The 22712-nt window shown below is 46.2% G+C and overlaps 1 protein-coding gene across 4 annotated transcripts in view; it reads left to right on the top strand.

Moving 5' to 3' along the window:
• Window positions 1-22712, top strand: part of cdh16 (cadherin 16, KSP-cadherin) — a 91741-nt gene that overhangs the window by 53537 nt on the left and 15492 nt on the right. For all 4 annotated transcript variants that reach the window (XM_073070457.1, XM_073070456.1, XM_073070458.1 and 1 more), the window contains exons 10-16: window positions 5218-5438; window positions 5521-5597; window positions 7042-7233; window positions 9855-10102; window positions 11627-11751; window positions 21387-21611; window positions 22128-22244. In XM_073070457.1, the coding sequence (XP_072926558.1) occupies window positions 5218-5438; window positions 5521-5597; window positions 7042-7233; window positions 9855-10102; window positions 11627-11751; window positions 21387-21611; window positions 22128-22244 (1205 nt within the window). The remainder of the gene's footprint in view (window positions 1-5217; window positions 5439-5520; window positions 5598-7041; window positions 7234-9854; window positions 10103-11626; window positions 11752-21386; window positions 21612-22127; window positions 22245-22712) is intronic.

Here is a 22712-nt window from a genome sequence, read left to right as displayed (position 1 = left end):
GAGTGCTATTGTTATTACAAAGGAAAACATTCTAGGCAAACTCAAAGGTCCTAAGGTGGATAAGTCACTTGGATCAGATGGACTACGTCCCAGAGTCCTGAGAGAGGTTGCTGAAGAGATAACAGATGCATTGGTCATGATCTTTCAAGAATCACTTGATTCTGGTGTGGTCCTGGAGGACCGGAAGATTGCAAATGTCACTCCACTCTTTAAGAAGAGAGGAAGACGAAAGGAAATTATAGGCCAGTTAGCCTAACCTCAGTGGTTGGGAAAGTGTTGGAGTCCATTATTAAAGATGAGGTTTTGAGGTACTTGGAGACTAATGATAAAATAACTCAAAGTCAGCATGGTTTTTGTAAAGTGAAATCTTGTCTGACAAATCTGTTATAGTTCTTTGAGGAAGTAACAAGCAGGGTGGACAAAGAGAGGCAGTGGACATCATTTACTTGGATTTTCAGAAGGCATTTGATAAGGTGCCACACATGAGGCTGCTGAACAAGATAAAATCCTATGGCGTTACAGGAAAGATCCTGGCATGGATAGTGGAATGACTGACAGGCAGGAGGCAGCGAGTAAGAATAAAAGTGACCTTTTCTGGTTGGCATCTGGTGACTGGTGATGTTCCTCAGGGGTCAATATTGGGACAGCTACTTCTCACATTGTTTGTCAATGGAATTGATGGCTTTGTGGCAAAGTTTGTGGATGATATGAAGTTAGGTGGAGGGGTTGGTGGTGCTGTGAAAGCAATATGATTGCAGCAGGACTTAGACAAATTGGACAAATGGGCAAAAAAGTGGCAAATGGAATACAGTTTTGGGAAATGTATGATAATGTATTTTGGTAAAAGGAGCAATAGTGCAGACTGTTATCTAAATGGGGAGAAGTTTCAATCATCAGAGGTGCAGAGGGACTTAGGAGTCCTCGTGCAAGACTCCCAGAAAGTTAATTTACAGGTTGAGTCTGAGGTAAAGAAGGCAAATGCAATGTTGGCATGTATTTCAAGGGGAATCAAATATAAAAGCAAGGAGATAATGCTGAGGCTTTATAAAACACTAGTCAGGCTGCACTTGGAGTTTGTCAACAGTTTTGAGCTCCATATCTCAGAAAGGATGTGTTGTCATTGGAGGGAGTCCAGAGGAGGTTCACAAGGGTGATTCTGTGAATGAAGGGGTTAACAAATGAGGGGCATTTGGCAGCTTTGGGCCTGTACTCACTGAAACTTAGAGGAATGCAGGAGTCTCATTGAAACCATTGACTAGATAGGGTGGATGTGGAAAGGATGTTTCCTATGGTGGGGATATCTAGAACTAGAGGGAACCGCCTCAAAATTGAGGGGCTATCCTTTAGAACAGAGATAAGGAGGAATTTTTTAAAAATATATTTTTATTGAAGGAATAGCACAATACAGGATACATAATAGATTACATTTTCCTCCATTTTGCTTTTATATCTTACCCCTAAACAAACCTCCCCCGACCCGCCCTCCCCGAACATAACATGGCAGCTAATGTATTTACAATACAACAGTTCACAAATACAAGTACGGACATTTCACAGCCATACCCCCACACTACTTCAAGACGAAGGCCCACACACATCCACAATGTGTCAGGTGATCCAAAATACACTCATATTACAATTCATCAACCGCCCTGTGAGGTAAACCATTTGCGGGTTGAAAGGGGGGGCAACTTCCCAAGAACAATCAAATGCCCTCAACTAGTAGGTAATTCCTTAAGACTCCCAAAATATGACAAGGAAGGTCCCTATTTCAAATAGAACTTTTTCACAGGAACATTTTTTTTAGCCAGAGAGTGGACTGCTCTGCCACAGACTGTGGTGGAGGCCAGGTCAGTGGGAATATTTAAGGCGGAAATTGATCATTTCCTGACTGGTCAGGACATCAAAGGATATCGCGAGAAGGCGGGTGTGTGGGGTTGACTAGAATCCTGTGCAGCACGTTCCATGTTCTAAACTGACTCCTGCTAACACTGTGTCCAGATCCCTCTATTCCCTGTGCATTCATGAGCCTATATAAGATCTTTAACATATCTGAGTCCCAGTCTACACAACTTCTTCTTGTAACTCAGGCCCCAAAGTCTAGGAAACATCCTGGAAAACGTTTTGAAACATAGAACACCAGAGCGCAGTGCAGACCCTTCGGTCCACAATGTTGTGCCAACTTTTTAACATTCTCCAGGGTCAATCTAACCATTCCCTCATACATAGCCTTCCAATTATCTGCCTTCCATAAGATCATAAGACAAAGGAGCAGAAGTTGGCCATTCGGCCCATTGGCTCTGCTCCGCCATTTCATCATAAGCTGATCCAATCTCCCCTTTAGTCCCATTCCCCCGCCTTCTCACCATAACCTTTGATGCCCTGACTGCTCAGATACCTATCAATCTTTGCCTTAAATACACCCAATGACCTGGCCTCCACTGCCGCCTGTGATAACAAATTCCATGGATTCACCACCCTCTGGCTAAAATTTTTTTTTTCGCATCTCTGTTCTGAATGGGCGCCCTGCAATCCTCAAATCATGTCCTCTCGTACTAGACTCCCCCACCATGGGAAACAACTTTGCCACATCCACTCTGTTCATGCCTTTCAACATTCGAAATGTTTCTACGAGGTCCCCCCTCATTCTTCTAAACTCCAAGGAGTACAGTCCAAGAGCGGTCAAACATTCCTCATATGTTAACTCTCTCATTCCCAGAATCATTCTAGTGAATCTTCTCTGAACCCTCTCTAATGTCAGCACATCCTTTCTTAAATAAGGAGCCCAAAACTGCACACAGTATTCCAAGTGAGGTCTTACCAGTGCCTCAACATCACATCCCTGCTCCTATACTCTATTCCTCTAGAAATGAATGCCAACATTGCATTCGCCTTCTTCACCAACGACTCAACCTGGAGGTTAACCTTAAGGGTATCCTGCACGAGGACTCCCAAGTCCCATTGCATCTCAGAACTTTGAATTCTCTCCCCATTTAAATAACAGTCTGCCCATTTATTTCTTCTACCAAAGTGCATGACCATACACTTTCTGACATTGTAATTCTCTTGCCACTTCTTTGCCCATTCCCCCAATCTATCCAAGTCTCTCTGCAGACTCTGTTTCCTCAGCACTACCGGCCCCTCCTCCTATCTTTGTATCATCAGCAAACTTAGCCACAAAGCCATCTATTCCATAATCCAAATCGTTGATATACAACGTAAAAAGAAGCGACCCCAACACGGACCCCTGTGGAACACCACTGGTAACCGGCAGCCAACCAGAATGGGATCCCTTTATTCCCACTCTCTGTTTCCTGCCAATCAGCCAACGCTCTATCCACGTATGTAACTTTCCCGTAATTCCATGGGCTCTTATCTTGTTTAGCAGCCTCATGTGTGGCACCTTGTCAAAGGCCTTCTGAAAATCCAAATACACAACATCCACTGCACCTTCCTTGTCTAGCCTACTTGTAATTTCCTCAAAAAATTGCACTAGGTTTGTCAGGCAGGATTTTCCTTTAAGGAAACCATGCTGAGTTCTGCCTATCTTGTCATATGCCTCCAGGTACTCCGTAACCTCATCCTAGATAATTGACTCCCAACAACTTCCCAACCACCAATGTCAAGCTAACAGGTCTATAATTTCCTTTTTGCTTCCTTGCCCCCTTCTTAAATTCCAGAGTGACATTTGCAATCTTCCAGTCCTCCGGAACCAGGCCAGAATCTATCGACTTTTGAAAGATTATTGCTAATGCCTCCGCAATCTCCACAGCTACTTCCTTCAGAACACGAGGGTGCATTCCATCTGGCCTGGGAGATTTATCTACCCTTAGACTATTCAGCTTCCTGAATACTTTCTCTGTCGTAATTGTGACTGCGCATATTTCTCTTCCCTGACACCCTTGAATGGCCGGTATATTGCTGATGTCTTCCTCAGTGAAGACTGATGCAAAATACTCGTTCAGTTCCTCCGCCATCTCCTTATCTCCCATTACAATTTCTCCAGCATCATTTTCTATCGGTCCTATATCTACTTTCACCTGTCTTTTACTCTTTATATACTTGAAAAAGCTTTTAGTATCCTCTTTGATATTATTTGCTAGCTTCCTTTCATCTTTCCTTCTTAATGACCTTCTTAGTTTCCTTTTGTAAGCTTTTAAAAACTTCCCAATCCTCTGTCTTCCCACTAAGTTTTGCTTCCTTGTATGCTCTCTGCTTTGCTTTTACTTTGGCTTTGACTTCTCTTGTCAGCCACGGTTGCATCCTTTTTCCATTCGAAAATTTCTTCTTCTTTGGAATATATCTGTCTTGCACCTTCCTCACTTCTCGCATAAACTCCAGCCACTGCTGCTCTGCTGTCCTTCTCGCTAGTGACTCTTTCCAGTCAACTTTGGCCAGTTGCTCTCTCATGCCACTGTAATTTCCTTTACTCCACTGAGATACCGACACATCGGATTTCGGCTTCTCTTTCTCAAATTTCACAGTGAACTCAATCATGTTGTGATTACTGCCTCCTAAGGTTTGCTTCACTTCCATCTCTCTAATCACCTCTGGTTCATTACACAATACCCAATCCAGTACAGCCGATCCCCTAGTGGGCTCAACAACAAGCTGTTCTAAAAAGCCATCTCGTAGACATTCTACAAATTCTCTCTCTTGAGATCCAGTGCCGATCTGATTTTCCCAATACACTCGCATGCTAAAATCCCCTACAATTATCATAACACTGCCCTTCTGGCAAGCCTTTTCTATTTCCTGTTGTAATTTGTAGTCCACATCACTGCAGCTATTTGGAGGCCTGTAGATAACTGCCATCAGGGTCCTTTTACCCCTGCGATTTCTTAGTTCAACCCATAAAGATTCTGTACCTTCTGATCCAAATTCCAAGAGACTCTTAAATGCCCCTAATGGATTTGCCTTTGCCACCATCATGAGAGTGCATTCTATATACCCCCACTCTTGTATGAAAGAACACTTATTCTGACACCCCCTGAACTTTCCTCCAATCACCTTAGAATTATGCCCCCTCCAATTTCCACCCTGGGAAAAAGTCTCAGGGTTGTCCACTCGATCTATGCCTCTTATGCATCTCTTTTAGCACTCTTTCCAGTTTAATAATGTCTTTCCTATGACAGGGTGACCAAAATTGTACAGAATTGCACCATTGTCTTATATGCATGCATCAAGAGTCTTGTGTGACCATTGGTTTCTAGGTACCTGTGTGGCCAAGCTGAGGGCTGAAGATGCAGATGACCCTTTGACTGAGAACACACACCTCTCCTTCCAACTCCTCAGCTGGGATCCTCAGGGACCAAAGGAGCCTCTGTTCACAATAGACAGTGAGGGGGTCATCACCCTAGCCAGGGACATGGTAGACTATGACTCACTGACTTATCATCTCCAGATCCGTCTGGCTGACCTGGCGGGAGCGGAAGGAAGTAGGTGTATTGAAAATGTTCCGTGTAATTCCACATTGAGGTGGTCTACACTGAAAGCTGACCCCACTGTTTTATTTCATAGGCTTGTCGAGTACGTGCACAGTCATGGTTCATGTGATCGAGTTGAATGACAACCCTCCTGAGATCCCCCAGGATCAGGTATAGATTTCATTGAAGCATTTAGAAACCGCTGCGATGTCCGATTATTCAGGAATTAATCTCTGAATCCTGGACACACACAAAATGCTGGTGGAACGCAGCAGGTCAGGCAGCATCTATAGGGAGAAGCGCTGTTGACGTTTCGGGCCGAGACCCTTTGTCAGGCCTGAAATGTCCACAGCGCTTCTCCCTATAGATGCTGCCTGACCTGCTGCGTTCCACCAGCATTTTGTGTGTGTTGCTTGAATTTCCAGCATCTGCAGATTTCCTCGTGTTTGCCTTCTGAACCCTAGACTCTAGTTCTCTCCTCTCTGTCCCATCACACACTCCCAGGGTCAGGCACAGAGTGAAAATATCTTTACACTGTCCCACCACATACTCCAGAGGTCAGACACAGAGTGAAACTCTCTACACTGTCCCATCACACTTCTCCAGGGTCAGACACAGAGTGAAACTCTCTACACTGTCCCATCACACATCCCCAGGGTCAGACACAGAGTGAAACTCTCTACACTGTCCCATCACACATCCCCAGGGTCAGACACAGAGTGAAACTCTCTACACTGTCTCATCACACATCCCCAGGGTCAGACACAGAGTGAAACTCTCTACACTGTCCCATCACACATCCCCAGGGTCAGACACAGAGTGAAACTCTCTACACTGTCTCATCACACATTCCCAGGGTCAGACACAGAGTGAAACTCTCTACACTGTCCCATCACACATCCCCAGGGTCAGACACAGAGTGAAACTCTCTACACTGTCTCATCCCACACTTCAAGAGCCAGACACAAAGTGAAGCTCCCTTCTTGACTTGGTGAGTTCCTCCAGCATTTTGACTGGTTCAAGAAGGAAGGTCACCACCACGTTCTCAAGGACAATGTGGAATAGGCAACCAGTGCCAGATCTGCTGGGAGGTCAGATCCTAAAAAGGAAGTAAGAAGTCCTTGCCCAGAGTTGACTGAATCCGGAGAGATAAATGTTTCTTATACGGTCATTCCTCAAAACTTCCTCCTACCTTATGTGACCACAAATAATAGCCAATTAAAACTGGCTATGGACTCTGTTGTAATTTGATTGGCTGAAGTTCAGACCCATGGTTGTTTAATGGCAGGAAATGTAGAGGAGGCTGGACTGAAAAGCAGAGCTGCAAAGACAATTTAATGGTGGGCGATAACTTTAATAATAGAGCGCAAAATAAAAAATACGAGTGGCCACAAAATAAGAGAGAATGATGCCAAACACAAAAGGCAACAAGGTAACTGACAGCTAGGAGCAAATGGTTGAGGCTGGCTGATTTGATGAGAGAACAAGGGCTGTGGATGGGAGCTGTATTTAAATAGGCTGCAGGTGACTGCTATTGCCTGGGTCTACATGCGCAAGCATGACAGTTTAAACTTAACTGCTTCTTATTGGCTTTTCCTCCCTTGCTGAGCTGCAGTACGGACCAATCAGCATACCTGAAGATGCTGACGTTGGCTATGAGGTTACCACCATCAATGCCACAGATGCTGATTTCTACCTCTCTGATGGCTGGTTCGTTACATTCGTGTTTGAATCTGGGAATGAAGACCAGATGTTTGGAATTGTCCAGGATGGGAAGAGCAATGTTGGGAAGATCATCCTACATAAGGTACATGCACTGTCTCCTTCTCTGTCTTTCTGAACCTTACCCCTCTACCACCCCATTGCCCATTGCTGGCTTGGTAGTTTTCTTCCTCCAAACCCCTTCCATCACTCTCTCCTGATCCCACCTCCAACTCCCTCTGATGAGTATCCCTGTATCAGTGCCCAGATCTTCTATTTTTCTAAGCTCAATGTACCAATCCAGGAGTTCATTAAAAGACCTTATTGTATCCACCTCCACCACCGTCGCCGGCAGCCCATTCCACACACTCACCACTCTCTGCATAAAAAAATTACCCCTGACATCTCCTCTGTACCTACTTCCAAGCACCTTAGAACTGTGCCCTCTCGTGTTAGCCATTTCAGCCCTGGGGAAAAGCCTCAGACTATCCACACGATCAATGCCTCTCATTATCTTGTACACCTCCATCAGGTCACCCCTCATCCTCCGTCACTCCAAGGTGAAAAGGCTGAGCTCGCTCATCCTGTTCTCATAAGGCATGCTCCCCAATCCAGGCAACATCTTGTAGTTCAGGACATTTACAAGGACAGGTGTGAAAAAATGATCATTGGCGACCCAAATTACCCCAAACGCAGTCTATTCCAGCTGTTACCATCTGGGAAACGGTACCGCAGCATAAAAGCCAGGACCAACATACTGATTAACTCACTCTGATATGAGGGTATTTCTATGTTACATTGATTGTTCTATTTATTATAAATTACTATGATTGCACATTGCACATTTAGACAGAGATGTAACGCAAAGATTTTTACTCCTCATGTATGTGGATGTAAGAAATAAAGTCAGTTCATTCCATCTCTCTCTACATCTGTATTATGTTCTTCCCTCTCTCTTTCTCTCTGCTTCTCTCCCTCTTTCTCTGTCATTCTCTCACTCCCTCTCTTAGACCTCCTTTGAAGCTCTCCGTTCTTCGTGTCATAGTACACAGAACATTACAGCTCAGTTCAGGCCCTTTGGCCCATGATATTATGCCCAACTTTTAATCTAAGGTCAATCTAACCCTAAGACTTTAGTACTGTGGTAATTTTATGTATTGTACTGTCCTGCTGGCACAAAAAAAAACAAATTTCATGACAGGTATGAGTGACCCCCATCACCCTGGACATGCTCTCTTCTCACTGTTACCATCAGGTAGGAGGTACAGAAGCCTGAAGGCACACACTCAGTGATTCAGGAACAGCTTCTTCCCTTCTGCCATCCGATTCCTAAATGGATATTGAAACCATGAACACTAACTCACTACTTTTTTAATTACTTCTGCTTTTGACTACTATTTTTAATTTAACTAGTTAATATACATACACTGACTATAATTTATTTATTTTTCTATATTATCAGGTATTGCAGTGTACTGCTGCCATTAAGTTAACACATTTCACGACATAGCCGGTAATGTTAAAACTGATTCTGACTCTGCTGATAGACTTGGTTCTGATCTGGGTCTCTATTGTGGACTGAGAGTGGGAAGGGGGCAGGGAGAGGGGAATCATGGTTGGGAAAAGGGGAAAGGAGAGGGGATGGAGTGGGAAGCCCCAGAGAGACATTCTGTAATGATCAATAAACTACCGGTACTTGTTTGGAATCAAATGACCTTGCCTGGTGTCTCAGGGCTGGGTGTGTCTGTACCCATGCCACCCTCTGCCACCTGTCCCATACCCCTCCCACGGTGTTCCATCTTCCCCTTTGCTTCCGCCAGATTTACAAACTTGCTCTGTGCCACATTGACACATACAGTGTTGTGCAAAGGTCTTGGGCCCTCTAGCTATATATGTGCACAGTACTGTGTCTGCCTCTACCATTACCCATGCACTCGGTACTCTCTGTGTAAAAAAACTTAACCTCTAACACCCCCCATACTTTCCTGTAATCACCTTATGCCCTCTCGTATTAACTATTTTAGCCCTGGGAAACATTATCTTGGCCACCTGTGGTGAACTACATATACCTGTCTGGACACGCCCCCTGCTGACTGCTCCTGTGGCTCCTCCCACAGACCCCTGTATAAAGGTGATTGGAGGCACTGCTGCTCCCTCAGTCTCCAGGATGTTGTGTGATGGTCTCTTGCTGCTAATAAAATCGATGCATCATCAATAACTCTGTGGGAGGGGTGGTACTGAGGGAAGGTCACACAGGTAGGGGTAATACTGAGGGAGGGTCACGCTGTGGGAGGGGTGGTACTGAGGGAGGGTCACACTGTGGGAGGGGTGGTACTGAGGGAAGGTCACGCAGGTAGGGGTAATACTGAGGGAGGGTCACGCTGTGGGAGGGGTGGTACTGAGGGAGGGTCACACTGTGGGAGGGGTGGTACTGAGGGAAGGTCACGCAGGTAGGGGTAATACTGAGGGAGGGTCACACAGTGGGGGGGGAGGTACTGTGGGAGGGTCACACTGTGGGAGGGGTGGTACTGAGGGAGGGGTGGCACTGAGGGAGGGTCACACTGTGGGAAGTTTCAGGCCAAAACATTGACTGTACTTTTTTCCATAGATTCTGCCTGGCCTGCTGAGTTCCTCCAGCATTTTGTTTTGTGGGAAGTGCAGTTTTGAGTGATTACCCTCGAGGGTGAGGTAACTCTTGTGGTGACAGTGTACTCTCTGTGTTGGTAGGTACTGGACTTTGAGGCTGTGAGTGAATATACCCTCGTGGTGATCGCCAGGAACAGGGAGGAGCTGGAAGGCGCCGAGTACGGCCCCAGCTCTACCTCGACTATCTTTGTCCGGGTGGAGGATGTGAATGAGCGGCCACAACTGCTGCAGGAGCAGTACGAGGTGAACGTGTCACGGGAAGCACGGCCCGGAACTGTATTATTGAAGCTGGAGGGACGTGACCCCGATGGCCCAGAAAAGCCCGTCCGGTGAGCACCTTACCAGGGCGTCATGGTAGCACAGCGGCTAGTGTAACGCCACAGCGACAGCAATCCGGGTTCAATTCCCACCAATGACTGTATGTTCTCCCCGTGATTGTGTGGGTTTATAATGCATTGGTCAGAACACACTTGGAGTATTGTGAACAGTTTTGGGCTCCTGCTTTAAAAACGTTAGAGCTGCCACTGGTGAGGGTTCAGGAAAGGTTCACGAGAAAGATTCCGGGAACGAGAAGGTTAATGTATGAGGCGAGGCGCAGTTGACGGCTCCGGACCTGTACTCACTGGAGTTTAGAAGAATGAGGGAGGATCTCATTGAAACCTACCGAATATTGAAAGGCCTAGGTTGAGGAGAAGATGTTTCCTTTCGTGGAGAAGTCTAGAACCAGAGGACAGAACCTCACAATATAAGGAGGACCCTTAAGAACAGAGATGAGGAGTAATTGCTCTAGCTAGAGAGTTAGTTATGTTGAAGTTGTAGATGACCAGAACTACACACAATGCTCCAAATTAGGCATCACCAATGTCTTGTACAGCTTCAACATAACATCCCATCTCCTGCAGTCAATGCCCTCCCTGACTTATGAAGTGTAATGTGCCGGAAGCTCTCTTTACAACCCTATCTACCTGTGACACATGCGCACATTCAAGGAATTATGGTTATGTATTCACAGATCCCTTTGTCCAACACACTCCTCGAAGCTCAAAGTAAATTTATTATCAACGTACATTTATGTCACTATGTAAAACCTGAGATTCTTTGTCTCATGAGCATTCACAGTAGATACAAAGAGACACAAAAGCATCAATGAAAAACTGCGCACAAATGGGATCCAAGTTCACATCTCTCAGGAAGTGGCTACTGATGCACCATCAATAACCTCACTCTGAGACGTAAGAAGCGAGATATCGGCTTTTATTGACTGGAAGAATGAACAACACTACATCCTGGAGAATGAGGCCGGGCATCAGGCCTCAATCACCTTTATACAGGGGTCTGTGGGAGGAGCCACAGGAGCAGTCCAGACAGGTATATGTAGTTCACCACAGCTACACAATTTGATCTGGTGCTTAAGAAGGTTAAAGGCATGCTTGCTTTTATTAGTCGAGGAATTGAGTTCAAAAGTCAGTGTCCTACCGTTCACTGTGTAAATCCCAGCCTGGTCTGTCCTCCCAGTCTCCATGTTCCACTGAATTGTAAACATTCACCTCCCTCTCCAACTATTCCGAGAACAGGAATGCAGTTCCAGCCGAGGGGAAATTGTGTCATTCTGCCTGAACTTTGCCCCTAGTCACAGTTGGGTATTTGAGGGTGCACAGGTTGATGTAACAGCCCTACCTTGTTTGTATTTGCCCTGAGGGTGAGAGGGGGAGTGAGCAAAGAAAGGACTGACCTCAGAGAGGTGCACAGCGTCACGAGGGGCATAGGGAAGGAAAGCACGAGGATTTGTTCTCCTCCGCGTGTGCTGACATATTCCCCAAGGCAGCCGGGTTTAATTCTCTGGTGTTCCCCAGGTACCGTCTGAGAAACGCCACCACACAGTGGGTCTCGGTTGGCTCTGACTCTGGGGAGGTGACCTTCCTGGGCCGTCGACCGACAGGAAGCCCCCACCAGCTGGATGTTCTGGTTGAGGACAGAGGTAAGAAGGTCATGTCTCAGTGACAGACACAAGCATCGCTGTCCAATGACACTGTTGTGGGAGCAGACTGGGTACCCGTTCACACAGACAGCACGGCCATAGGTCCAGAGGCCCACACGGCATGTCTACTCACCCAGGTGACACACCCAGAGACACAGACAGCATCTTCCCAGCCCAGACGGTACACCCAAGTGCTTAGACAACATGTCTGCTTATCCAGTTAGCATAACTACTCACTCAGACAGCATGTCTCCTCACTCAGGTATTACGCCCAGAGCTCCAGACAATATGTCTGCTTATCCAGTTAGCACAACTACTCACTCAGACAGCATGTCTCCTCACTCAGGTATTACGCCCAGAGCTCCAGACAATATGTCTGCTCATCCAGTTAGCATAACTACTCACTCAGACAGCATGTCTCCTCACTCAGGTATTACGCCCAGAGCTCCGGACAACATGTCTGCTCATCCAGTTAGCATAACTACTCACTCAGACAGCATGTCTCCTCACTCAGGTATTACGCCCAGAGCTCCAGACAATATGTCTGCTCATCCAGTTAGCATAACTACTCACTCAGACAGCATGTCTCCTCACTCAGGTATTACGCCCAGTGCTCATGCAGACAGCCCAGACGGTACCCGCTTAATGAGAGGAGATTTTATAAAACACGACGGTGAAAGAGGCATAGAGTGAGGGTGAAGTCCTCCTAATACTCACTTGCTGATTACATCACCACCCTCTTCACTGTTTTCTTTCCTCATCTCAGTCTTTTCCTACGTGTGTATCACACTCCCTCCCTCCCTCACTTCATTACTGACTCCATGGTCGGAACAGGACCGAGACCGTGCTCTCTGTTCATCTGTTCAATCTTATCCTCTCACTGCCTCTCTCTTCAGTTTGCTCTTGCTCTCTCTATTGTGTGTGTGCGTGTGTGTCTGTGTGTGTGTGCATGTGCGTGTGCGCGCGTGCATGTGTGTGTATGTTTGTGTGTCTGTATGTGTGTGTCTGTATGTGTGCGTGTGTGTGTCTGTATGTTTGTGTGTGTTTGTGTGTCTGTGTGTGTCTGTGTGTGTGTGTGTATATATATGTGTGTATGTGTGTGTGTGTGTGTGTGCGTGTGCGCGCGCGTGTGTGTGTCTGTATGTTTGTGTGTGTGTGTATATGTGTGTGTGTGTGTGTGTGGGTTCAAAGTAAAATTTATTATCCAAGTACATACATATCACCACCTACAACCCTGAGATTCTTTTCCCTGTTGGCATACTTAGCAGATCTATAGAACAGTAACTGTGAATTGTAAATTTCAGGAACTGTTAACTGTAAACAAATGCAGATATAAATAAATAGTACTGTAATAAATAATGAGCATGAAATAACAATATAACAGAGTCTGTAAATGAGTATAGTTATCCCCTTTTCTTGAAGAGCCTGATGGTTGTGGGGTTGTAACTGTTCTTGAACCTGGTGGTGTGAGTCCTGAGGCTCTTGTACTTTCTACCTGATGCCAGCGGTGAGAGAAGAGCATGGCCTGGGTGGTGAGGATCTTTGATGAATGCTGCTTTGATGGATTGCTCAATGGTTGGGAGGGCTTTATTCATAATGTACTGGGCCGAATCCACTACCTTTTGTAGGATTTTCCACTCAAAGGCATTGGTGTTCCCACACCAGGAGGTAATGCAGTCAGTCAGCACACTTTCCACCACACATCTATAGACGTTTGCTAAGGCTTTCGATGACATGCCGAATCTCCACAGACTCCTGAGGAAGTAGAGGCAGTGTCATGTTTTCTTCACAATAATATTTATATGATGGGTCCAGGGCAGGTCCTCCGAAACAGTGACAGCCAGGAATTTAAAGTTACCGACCCTCTCCACCCCGATTCTCTGATGATTACTGGCTCAAGGACCTCTGCTTTCCCTCTCCTGAAGCCTACAATCAGTTTTTTGGTCTTATTGACATTGAGTGAGAGGTTGTTGTTATTACACCACTCAGCCAAGTTTTCAATCTCCCTCCTGTATGCTGATTCATTACCACCTTTGTCACAGTGCACAACAGTGGTGTCATCAGCAAACTTGTATATGTTGTTGGGGCTGTACTTAACCACACAGTCATAGGTGTAGAGCAGGCGGCTAAGCACACATCCCTGCTGTGCTGATGGAGATTATGGAGGAGATGTTTTTGCCAACCTGAACCGATTGGGGTCTACTAGTGAGGAAATCCAGGATCTGTGAGTGTGTGTGTGTGAACGAGTGTGTGTTTGTGTGGGAGCGAGTGTGTGTGTGTGTGCGTGCATGTGTGTTTGTGTGGGAGTGAGTGGGTGTGTGTGTGTGTTTGTGTGGGAGGGAGTATGTGTGTTTGTGTGGGAGGGAGTGTGTGTGCGTGTGTGTTTGTGTGGGAGTGAGTGTGTGTGTGTGTGTGTGTGTACTTTCCTCTCCTTCTAGCTCCTTGTTATTTTTATTCTCCGTCTCTCCTTAACTCTCCTCCTCTGTTTCTCACCATCGCCTCCCGCTCTGCATCATTCTCTCGCTCTCTGTATCTCTCCCTCTACTCCTCCCCTCCAATCTCATTTCTATACTCTCTCTTCTGTCTCCACATTTCTCTGCTTCTCTTTCTCCAATAATTCAGCTATATTGAATGACTGAGGAGGGGAAAAAGGATCAGCCATGGCAACAATGGAAGGGCAGACTCGATGGGCCAAATGGCCTAATTCTGTTCCTTTGGCTTTTGGTCTTACGATGGAACAGCAGAACAGACTCAATGGGCTGAGTGGCCTAATTCTACTCTTGTGCTTTATGCTCTCCCTCATTTCCTCTTTTCCTCAATTCACTCTTCTTTCTGCTTCTTTCTCACTCTCTCTCTCCATTTCCATCTGTTTCTGCTTTTCGTTTGATTAAATTCCTCTTTTAATTTTACAAGATATATGCTAGCTGTGAATATAAAATACTGAAATTCCAGATTTTATGTTTAATGTTAGCAGGTGAGGATCTTACCTCTTCTCCCACTTCCCTCCTCTCAGCCTCCGTCTTTCTCTGTCCAGTCTTCCACTTTCACTGTACCTCTCATTGTCTCTCTCTCTCCCTGTTATGCTTTTCCCAGCCCGGCACACCATTCTTCCTCCTTCTCTCACCTTTTCTACTTCCCCCCTCTCATTGTTCTCATGATCACCATAGCAACCCCTCTCTTCAGTTTCCCTGTCCCTCTCTTAGTCTTGACCTCCTTCCCTATCTCCTTTCTCTCCGTCTCTCTCTATTCACTGATCACTATAGCAACCTGTCCCACTCTTCTGCTTGTCTTCCTTTTCTTTACACCTCTCTCTTTTTCTCTCTCCCTCTCTTTCCCCCTCACTCTCTCACCCTCTCTCTAACTCTTTCTTTCTCCCCTCTTCCTCTCTCCCTCTCTCACACTCTCTTTCTATTGCCATGTTTGCTATAATGTCCATTCTCTCTCCACTTTTCCAATCTCTCTTTTTTCCTTGCTTCCCCCCTCCCCATCACACTCTCTCCATCTTTAATCACCTTAGCACCCCCTCTCCTTTCTTCTTACAAATCCCCTCCCACTCTTGCTCTTTTAGTTAGAACATTTTGAGTTAAATCAGAGAATTGCCTTTAGCACCATGACTGTGACGTTAGTGTGACAGACAGACAGTGTGTCTGAGTCAGAGACTGAGGACAGGTGAGTGAGCTGTGGCTGCATTACAGATTGGAGTGGGAATGTTATAAGAAGTCAGGAACAATAAACACAAGAGATTCTACAGATGCTGGAAAATCCAGAGCAACACACACAAAATGCTGGAGGAACTCAGCGGGTCAGGCAGCATCTATGAAAATGAATAAACAGTTAATATTTCGGGACAACTTTTTCACCTGGACGGTGTTCAGTATATGTCATGAGCTACCAGGAGTTGAGGCAGGTATATTAACAACACTCTCAAGGACTCTTCATATCATGTTTTCTGTATTTGAGGCCCCCTGTTGGTCAGGATCGACCTTGGATGTTCCATCCTAGCTCTCAGAAGCAAGGCAGTGCAGTACGCTATGGGGAGCAAGCTGTTGCCCATGCGTCAGGCTCCCCCTCTCCTTGTAGCTGATGAATACGAAGGGACCGATACAGTTTGGCACCAGCGGTATCACAGGAGTTACTAGTCAGTGCTGAACTTAACATAGGACTGCCTTTGGGAGTCCAGCTCCAGACCTTCCCTCGGGGTTTACTCCCAAAGCCTTCCCCATGAGTGGGTTCAGCCACAAGGCAGCGGAGGTTTGAGATCAGAGTTTTCCTTCTCCTAGATGAGCTGCCAGCCACAGCTGACGAGCATCATCTGCAGAAAGGGACTGGTTTTAAGGCACCAGTTTGCCTCTTCTCCTGTCAGTAGAAATGGTTCCACCCGGATTTGTAGTTAAACCACACAGGAAGGCCAGGAACTGGACTTGGTTGTCAGAGGCTATTCGAGACACACGCCATTGGGGGCATTAAACAAGTAGTGGGAATTTATCCCCACTACACCCATCTTCAGCTATAACAACCTTAAGGAACCTTCTTAACATTTATTGCTTAATTGTTTATTATTACTATTTTCCCCTTTTTTAAAATTTGCACAGTTCGTTGTCTTTTGCTCAAGCAGGTTGTCTGGGTTGTCCGTCCTGTTTTATGTGATCTTTCATTGATTCTATAGTGTTTCTTGTATTTACTGTGAGTGTCTGCAAGAAGATAACCCTCGGGGTAGTATATGGTGACATATATGTACTTTGATAATGAATTTACTTTGACCTTTGCAAAGGTATTTGGACAGCTACATGGATAGGGAAGATCTCGAGGGATAATGAGCAGAACATGGGTAAATGGCTTAGATAGGAATCTTGGTCAGCATGGATCAGTTGGGCTGAATGGCCTGATTCTTTGTTGTATGTTATGTCTCTGATAAATGCTGGTGTTTAGGCTCAAATGCCTGGTGACTCAGCCGGCAGGACGAGAAGGGTGAGGCTCTCTAATCCCTCGCCTCTTGTCGTACTCTGGGGGCTGCTCAGCTCCTGGGAATTTGAGACGCATTCTTTACCAACGTCGACCTTGGTAAGCAAAAAATAACGCACCAAGGGTCAGGCCTGAGTGGTGTAAGTGTGATAGTTACGTGAATGATGATAAAACAAACTGACTGTCGTCTCCATAGAAACCTGGCCGTGTTGCAACTGATGCGACTGTTCAGGAACGTTCCTGCAGAGCCCAGAACACAATGTTTATTCTGGCACCACTTAGCAACATTAAGCCAGCTGTCAAACTATCAGCTGAGGCAGGTGTCATATCATCATCCAGCACTACAGCACTGAAGCAGGGCCTTCGACCCATCCAGTCCATGCTGAACTGTTATTCTGCCTAGTCCCACTGACCTGCACCTGGGCCACAGCCCTCCCATCCACGCAGCTATCTAAATTTCTAAATGTTGCAATTGAACTTGCATCCATCATGTCCACTGGCAGCTCATTCCACACTCTCACCACCCTCTGAGTGAAGAAGTTCCTCTTCATGTTCCCCTTCAATATTTCCCCTTTCACCCTTTACCTTTAACACACGACTTCTAGTCTCACCCAATCTCAGTGGAAAAGCCTGCTTTCATTTACCCTATCTGTACCCCTCATAATTTTGTACATCTCTATCAAATTTACCCTCATTCTCCAGCGGTCTAGGGAATAAAGCCCCAACCTGTTCAACCTTTCCCTGTAACTCAGCTCCTCAGGTCCCAGCTTGTGAATTTTCTCTGCACTCTTTCAATCAACATTATTCCTTGCACGGGTCAGTCTGTGGGGGAGCGGCTGACATCCCCCGCAAAGGATTGTCAGTAACAGTCTCAAACTCTCGGCAGAGTGGTAGTGTAACAGCGCCTATGACTGGGGTTCAATTCCTGCCGCTGTCTGTGAGGAGTTTGTGTGTTCTCCCCGTGACTACGTGGGTTTCCTCCGGGTGCTCCGGTTTCCTCCCACAGTCCGGGTTAGTAGGTTAATTGGTCACAGGGTATAACTGGGTAACACAGGCTTGTTGGGCCAGAAGAGCCTGTTACTGTGCTGTTTCTCTAAATAAAACACCGGAATGCAATTACTTAGCAAGAATGCAGAGGACATGGATATGTGAAAGATGCTGGGGATAATTTGGTGGCTTCAGGCTTGGGTTCGTTGTTTCCCAGATCCGGATCTGAGACTATTCGGTCCTCGCTTTCCTGCTCACCCCCACCCCTGACTACCCCTTTGGGGTAACACGGTAATGTCCAGCGCTGGTGATCTGGTGCTTTTGCCATGACTGTCTGTAAGGAGTCTGTACATTCTTCCTGTGACCGATAGCGTTTCCTCCCGTGTTCTGAAGATGTACGGGTTGAGGTTAGCAAGTTGTGGATATACTATGTTGGTGCCGGAAGTGTAGCAACGCTTGTGGGCTTCCCCCAGCATATCCTTGGGTTGCTGTCAGAATCAGAATCAGGTTTAATCTCACTGGCATACAGTAAGTTGTGAAACTTGATGTTTTGTGTGGTAGTATATTGTAATACATAATAAATAAATTAAGTAAGTAATCAAAAAGAGCAAAAAAAAAGTGAGGTAGTATTCATGGGTTCATTGTCATGAGCGATGTTGGTTGTTGACACAAAACGACACATTTCACTGTATAAGTGACAGATAAAGCTCATCATTAATCTTTAAATCTTCACCCCTCTGGTTTTGATTCGGGCTCCAGTGGTAACAGCTCACCAGCTGCTTTTATATTCACCCTGATCCTGTTGGGCCTTCTGCCATTCAGCTCTCCTCTGGGCAGTCACAGAATTGTTAGGATACAGGCTGAGGCCATTCAGCCCAATAGTTGGAAAAGTACTAGCCTGTTGACTGGAAGTTACAGTTTACTGCTGGTGGAATTTAATACAAAAGTAAGGAGGTTATACTTGATGTTATACAGAGACCATGTCTGTGATTCTGCGCATAGTGTTGGTCACTGACGGTCTCTGAAATTCTCTAGTTGGTTTATTTTAAAAGATTAGATTAGCTTTATTTGTCATATATACATTGAAACATACAATAAAATGTGTCACATTGAATCTGTGAGGACGTGCTGGGCAGCCTGCAAGTATCACCATGTTTCCAGCGCCAATATAGCATGCCCACAACTTTCTAACCCTAACCCTTTGGACTGGAGCACCGGTCTTGGGGAGAATGTACAGACTGTGGCAGGAATCAAACCTGATCAGTGCTTACTGCACTGACTGCTACTCTACCCTTGTCCTTATTGTCATGTTTCAAAATACAAGCTTACGAGTGCACGCCACCCACACCGAACTTTCTGTACATGAATACATCGAGGACGTACAAAGGGAAAAGCAATAACAGATTGCAGAATACATTCTCAGTAGCCACTCTACCTGTAGCTAATAAAGTTGCCGCTGAGCGTCTGTTCATTGTCTTCTGCTGCTGTAACCCATCCACCTCAAGGTTCGATGTGTTGTGCATTCAGAGATGCTCTTCTGTACACCACTGTTGTAAACTATGGTTACTTGAGTTACTGGCACCTTCATGTCAGCTTGAACCAGCTGGGCCAATCCCCTCTGATCTCTCCGATTAATAAGGCTTTTTCATCACAGAACAGGAATTTCACTGGATTTTTTTTTCAACCACTCTATAAACTCTAGACTGTTGAGTGTGAAAATCCCAGAACAGCAGTTCTGAGACATTCAAACCACCTCCTATTGTCCACTCTCCTCTCCTATCAGATTCTTTCTTCTGCTGCCCTTGACCTATCCCACCCACCTGTCACCTTCCAGCTAGCCTCCTTCCACTTCCCCCAGCTTTTTGTTCATGCATCCATCCCCTTCCTTTTCAGTCCTGAAGAAGGGTCTTGGCCTGAAACATCTTTTCTATTGATGTTGCCTGACCTGCTGAGTTCCTCCATAGTTTTGTTTGTGTTGCTCGACCACCTAATCTGGAAACAACAATCATTCCACAGTCAAAGTCAGTTAGATCACATTTCTGCCCCCATTCTGATGTTTGGTCTGAACAACAACAGAAACTCTTGACCATGTCTACATGTATTGAGTTGCTGCCACATGATTGGCTGATTAGATATTTACATTAATGAGCAGGTGTGCTGGTGTGCCTTATAAAGCTATAGAGTTACAGTCCCACGGAAATGCAGTTCAGGTAGACAGTAAGATGCAAGGGCCACAATGAGCTAGAGTGGGAGATCAAGAGATCATCTTCATTATATATGAAATCCTTTTCTGAGGATTCTGGTGTGTGAAGGTTGGATTGTTTAAAGTCATCATCATCATGTGATATGTCATATGATGTGGAGGATCATGGCCTCATCAATGACCGTGATTGTTCTTGGCAAATTTTTCTACAGAAATGGTTTGCCATTGCCTTCTTCTGGGCAGTGTCTTTACAAGACGGGTGACCCCAGCCATTGTCAATACTCTTCAGAGACTGTCTGCCTGGCACCAGTGGTCACATAACCTGGACTTGTGATCTACACCAGCTGCTCATACGACCATCCACCACCAGCTCCCATGGCTTCATGTGACCCCGACTGGGGGCAGGGGGGTACACACAGGTGCTACAACTTGCCCAAGGGTGACCTGTAGGCTGGTGGCGGGAAGAAGTGTCTTACACCTCCTTTGGTAGAGATGTATGTCCACCCCGCTCCTGAGCACAGTATTAGAAGTAGAGTAACTAAATTGGAGATGGATGTGTTTTAGAAAGATAAAGGGATTTGGGATTATAGGCAGAGGGGGAGCTGAGGTCTGGGTAGAGCAGCCATGATCATATTGAGTGGTGGGGCAGGATCAAAGAGCCATGACATCCCCTGCCTCGTCCTGTTTCCTTGTGGAAAGACGTTCATGCACTGGAAGCAGGTTAGGGACAACCCCAGCAATGGGATGGTCGATCTATGAGGAAAGGGTTGGACAGGTTAGGATGGAGATCAGAAGAGTCAGAGGATTTTGGCTGCAGTGTGTGAGATCCTGATGGTAGCAATGAGAAGAGAGCACGGCCTAGGAGGTGGGGACTGTTCTCCTGTGACAGCACTTTATAGTAAATGTGTTCAGTGGTGGTGAGGCTGTTGAACAGTCCCTAGTATGATAAGGATGGACTCCTGACCTCACCATCTACCTCATTAGGACCCTACGCCCTACAGTCTGCCCACAGTGCACTTCCTCTGTCATTATAACATTCCATTCTGTGCTCTTGTTGTTTCAGTTTCTTAGAGGTTTGCTTTGATTCGGCATTTCATTTAAAACTTTGACAAACTTCAGTAGCTGCAGAGTGGAGAATGTCCTGACGGTTACACCCTGGCCTGTTACAGGAACTCCAGTACCCAGGAACAGAAAAGTCTACAGCCCAGTCTGACACAGAGAAAGCCTCCCCAGGCCTGAGCATATTTACTTGCAGCTCTGCCACAGGAAAGCAGCACCCATCGTCGAAGACCCCCACCATCCAGGCCATTCCCTCTTCTCAGTACTACCATCGAGCAGGAGGTTCAGGAGCCTTAGGTCCCTCACCATCGGATTCAGGGACAGTTTTTACCCTTCAACCATCAGCTCCTGGAAAAGTAAACTGGCGCTGGGGGAGACGGTGATGTGGTAGTAACTCCACTTTCTTTATGAATACAACTTGCAGATGACCCCGCCCTGTTTGTCATGGCACACCTGGTGATCCACATCGAAGAAGCCTGGGATGACACTTCCAGTCCACTGCTGGAATATTCCGGAGATTTCCTCTGCACACCAAGGAGGGAAGAGCAAGCGATCATCATCACGGTCTCTGGCAGGACTGTGCCAGTGACCCTGTCTGTCGATGGACCGCCGGCAGAGCAGAGGAAGTGGAAGATGGACCAGAGAAACGGTGAGGAAGCTGGGTAGCTCTTGGTGCTCGCAAAGTCCGTGGGACCCTGGCCTAGGCCAGAGTTCGGAGACTTCTTAGCCAACCGAGGCAGCTCAGTAGCATGACGGTTAGTGCAACGCTTCACACCGTCATCAGCCTGGGTTCAATTCCTGCTGCTGTCTGTGAGGAGGTGGTACATTGACCACATTGGTGCTCCAGTTCCCTCCACATTCTGCCCTAATACATCCCTATAACCAATCAACCCACTAACCCATCTTTGGACTGTGGGAAGAAACCAGAGCACCCGGAGGAAACCTACCTGGCCACTGGGAGAACGTACAAACTCCTCAAGGACAGTGGCAGGATTGAACCCACGTCACCAACAGGGTAATAGCATTACGCTGACTGCTACGCAACCATGGAGGGATAGTTTAGATTGATTTGAAGTAGGTTTAAAGCTCAGCACAACATTGTGGGCTGAAGGGCCCATACTACACTATTCTGTGTTCCTACTCTGACAGTCCACATCTCTTTCAGACACTCTTGCATTCCTGTCCGTTGGTCCGAGCTGGGTGGAACCAGGTCTACATCAGGTTGTCATTGTTCTCCGCGAGAAAGGGGATACAACAGTGAAACACAGAGACACTCTACCAGGTAAAACTTTGGGTATTAAATCCCACGCCCTCAGCCCCCCTAAGATGTTTGAGGAAGATCCAAGGTTGTCCGATGTAATTTCCAGCACACCAGTATAAAGGAGAATGAAATAATTGTAACTTTGAATCGGATGCAGCACAAAAAAAACACAATAATAATAAAGACTTCCTCACATTCATCTGCCTATCTAAACATCTCTTAAAAGTCTCTAATGTTTCTGCCTTTACCACCACCCCAAGCAGCGCATTCCAGGCACCCAAAACTCCCTGCCCCTCACACTCACCTTAAGCGCATACTCTCTGGTATTAGCCATTTCAGTCCTGGGAGAAGTTCTCTCCATCATAACCTGTTTCCCAGAGAAAATGAAAAGTTGTGTTTGCCCGTGGCCTGCCTGTTCAGCAAGTAAAATGTTCTGAAGCTGGCGGAAGAGAAGGGTGTCGTGTAGGGTTGTTGGAACAGATGAGATGA

This window comes from Hemitrygon akajei, chromosome 17 (genome assembly GCF_048418815.1).
Source record: "Hemitrygon akajei chromosome 17, sHemAka1.3, whole genome shotgun sequence".
NCBI classification, from domain to species: domain Eukaryota; kingdom Metazoa; phylum Chordata; class Chondrichthyes; order Myliobatiformes; family Dasyatidae; genus Hemitrygon; species Hemitrygon akajei.
The sequence above is the reverse complement of the archived record's forward strand: the minus strand, read 5'-3'. Positions and strand labels throughout refer to the sequence as shown.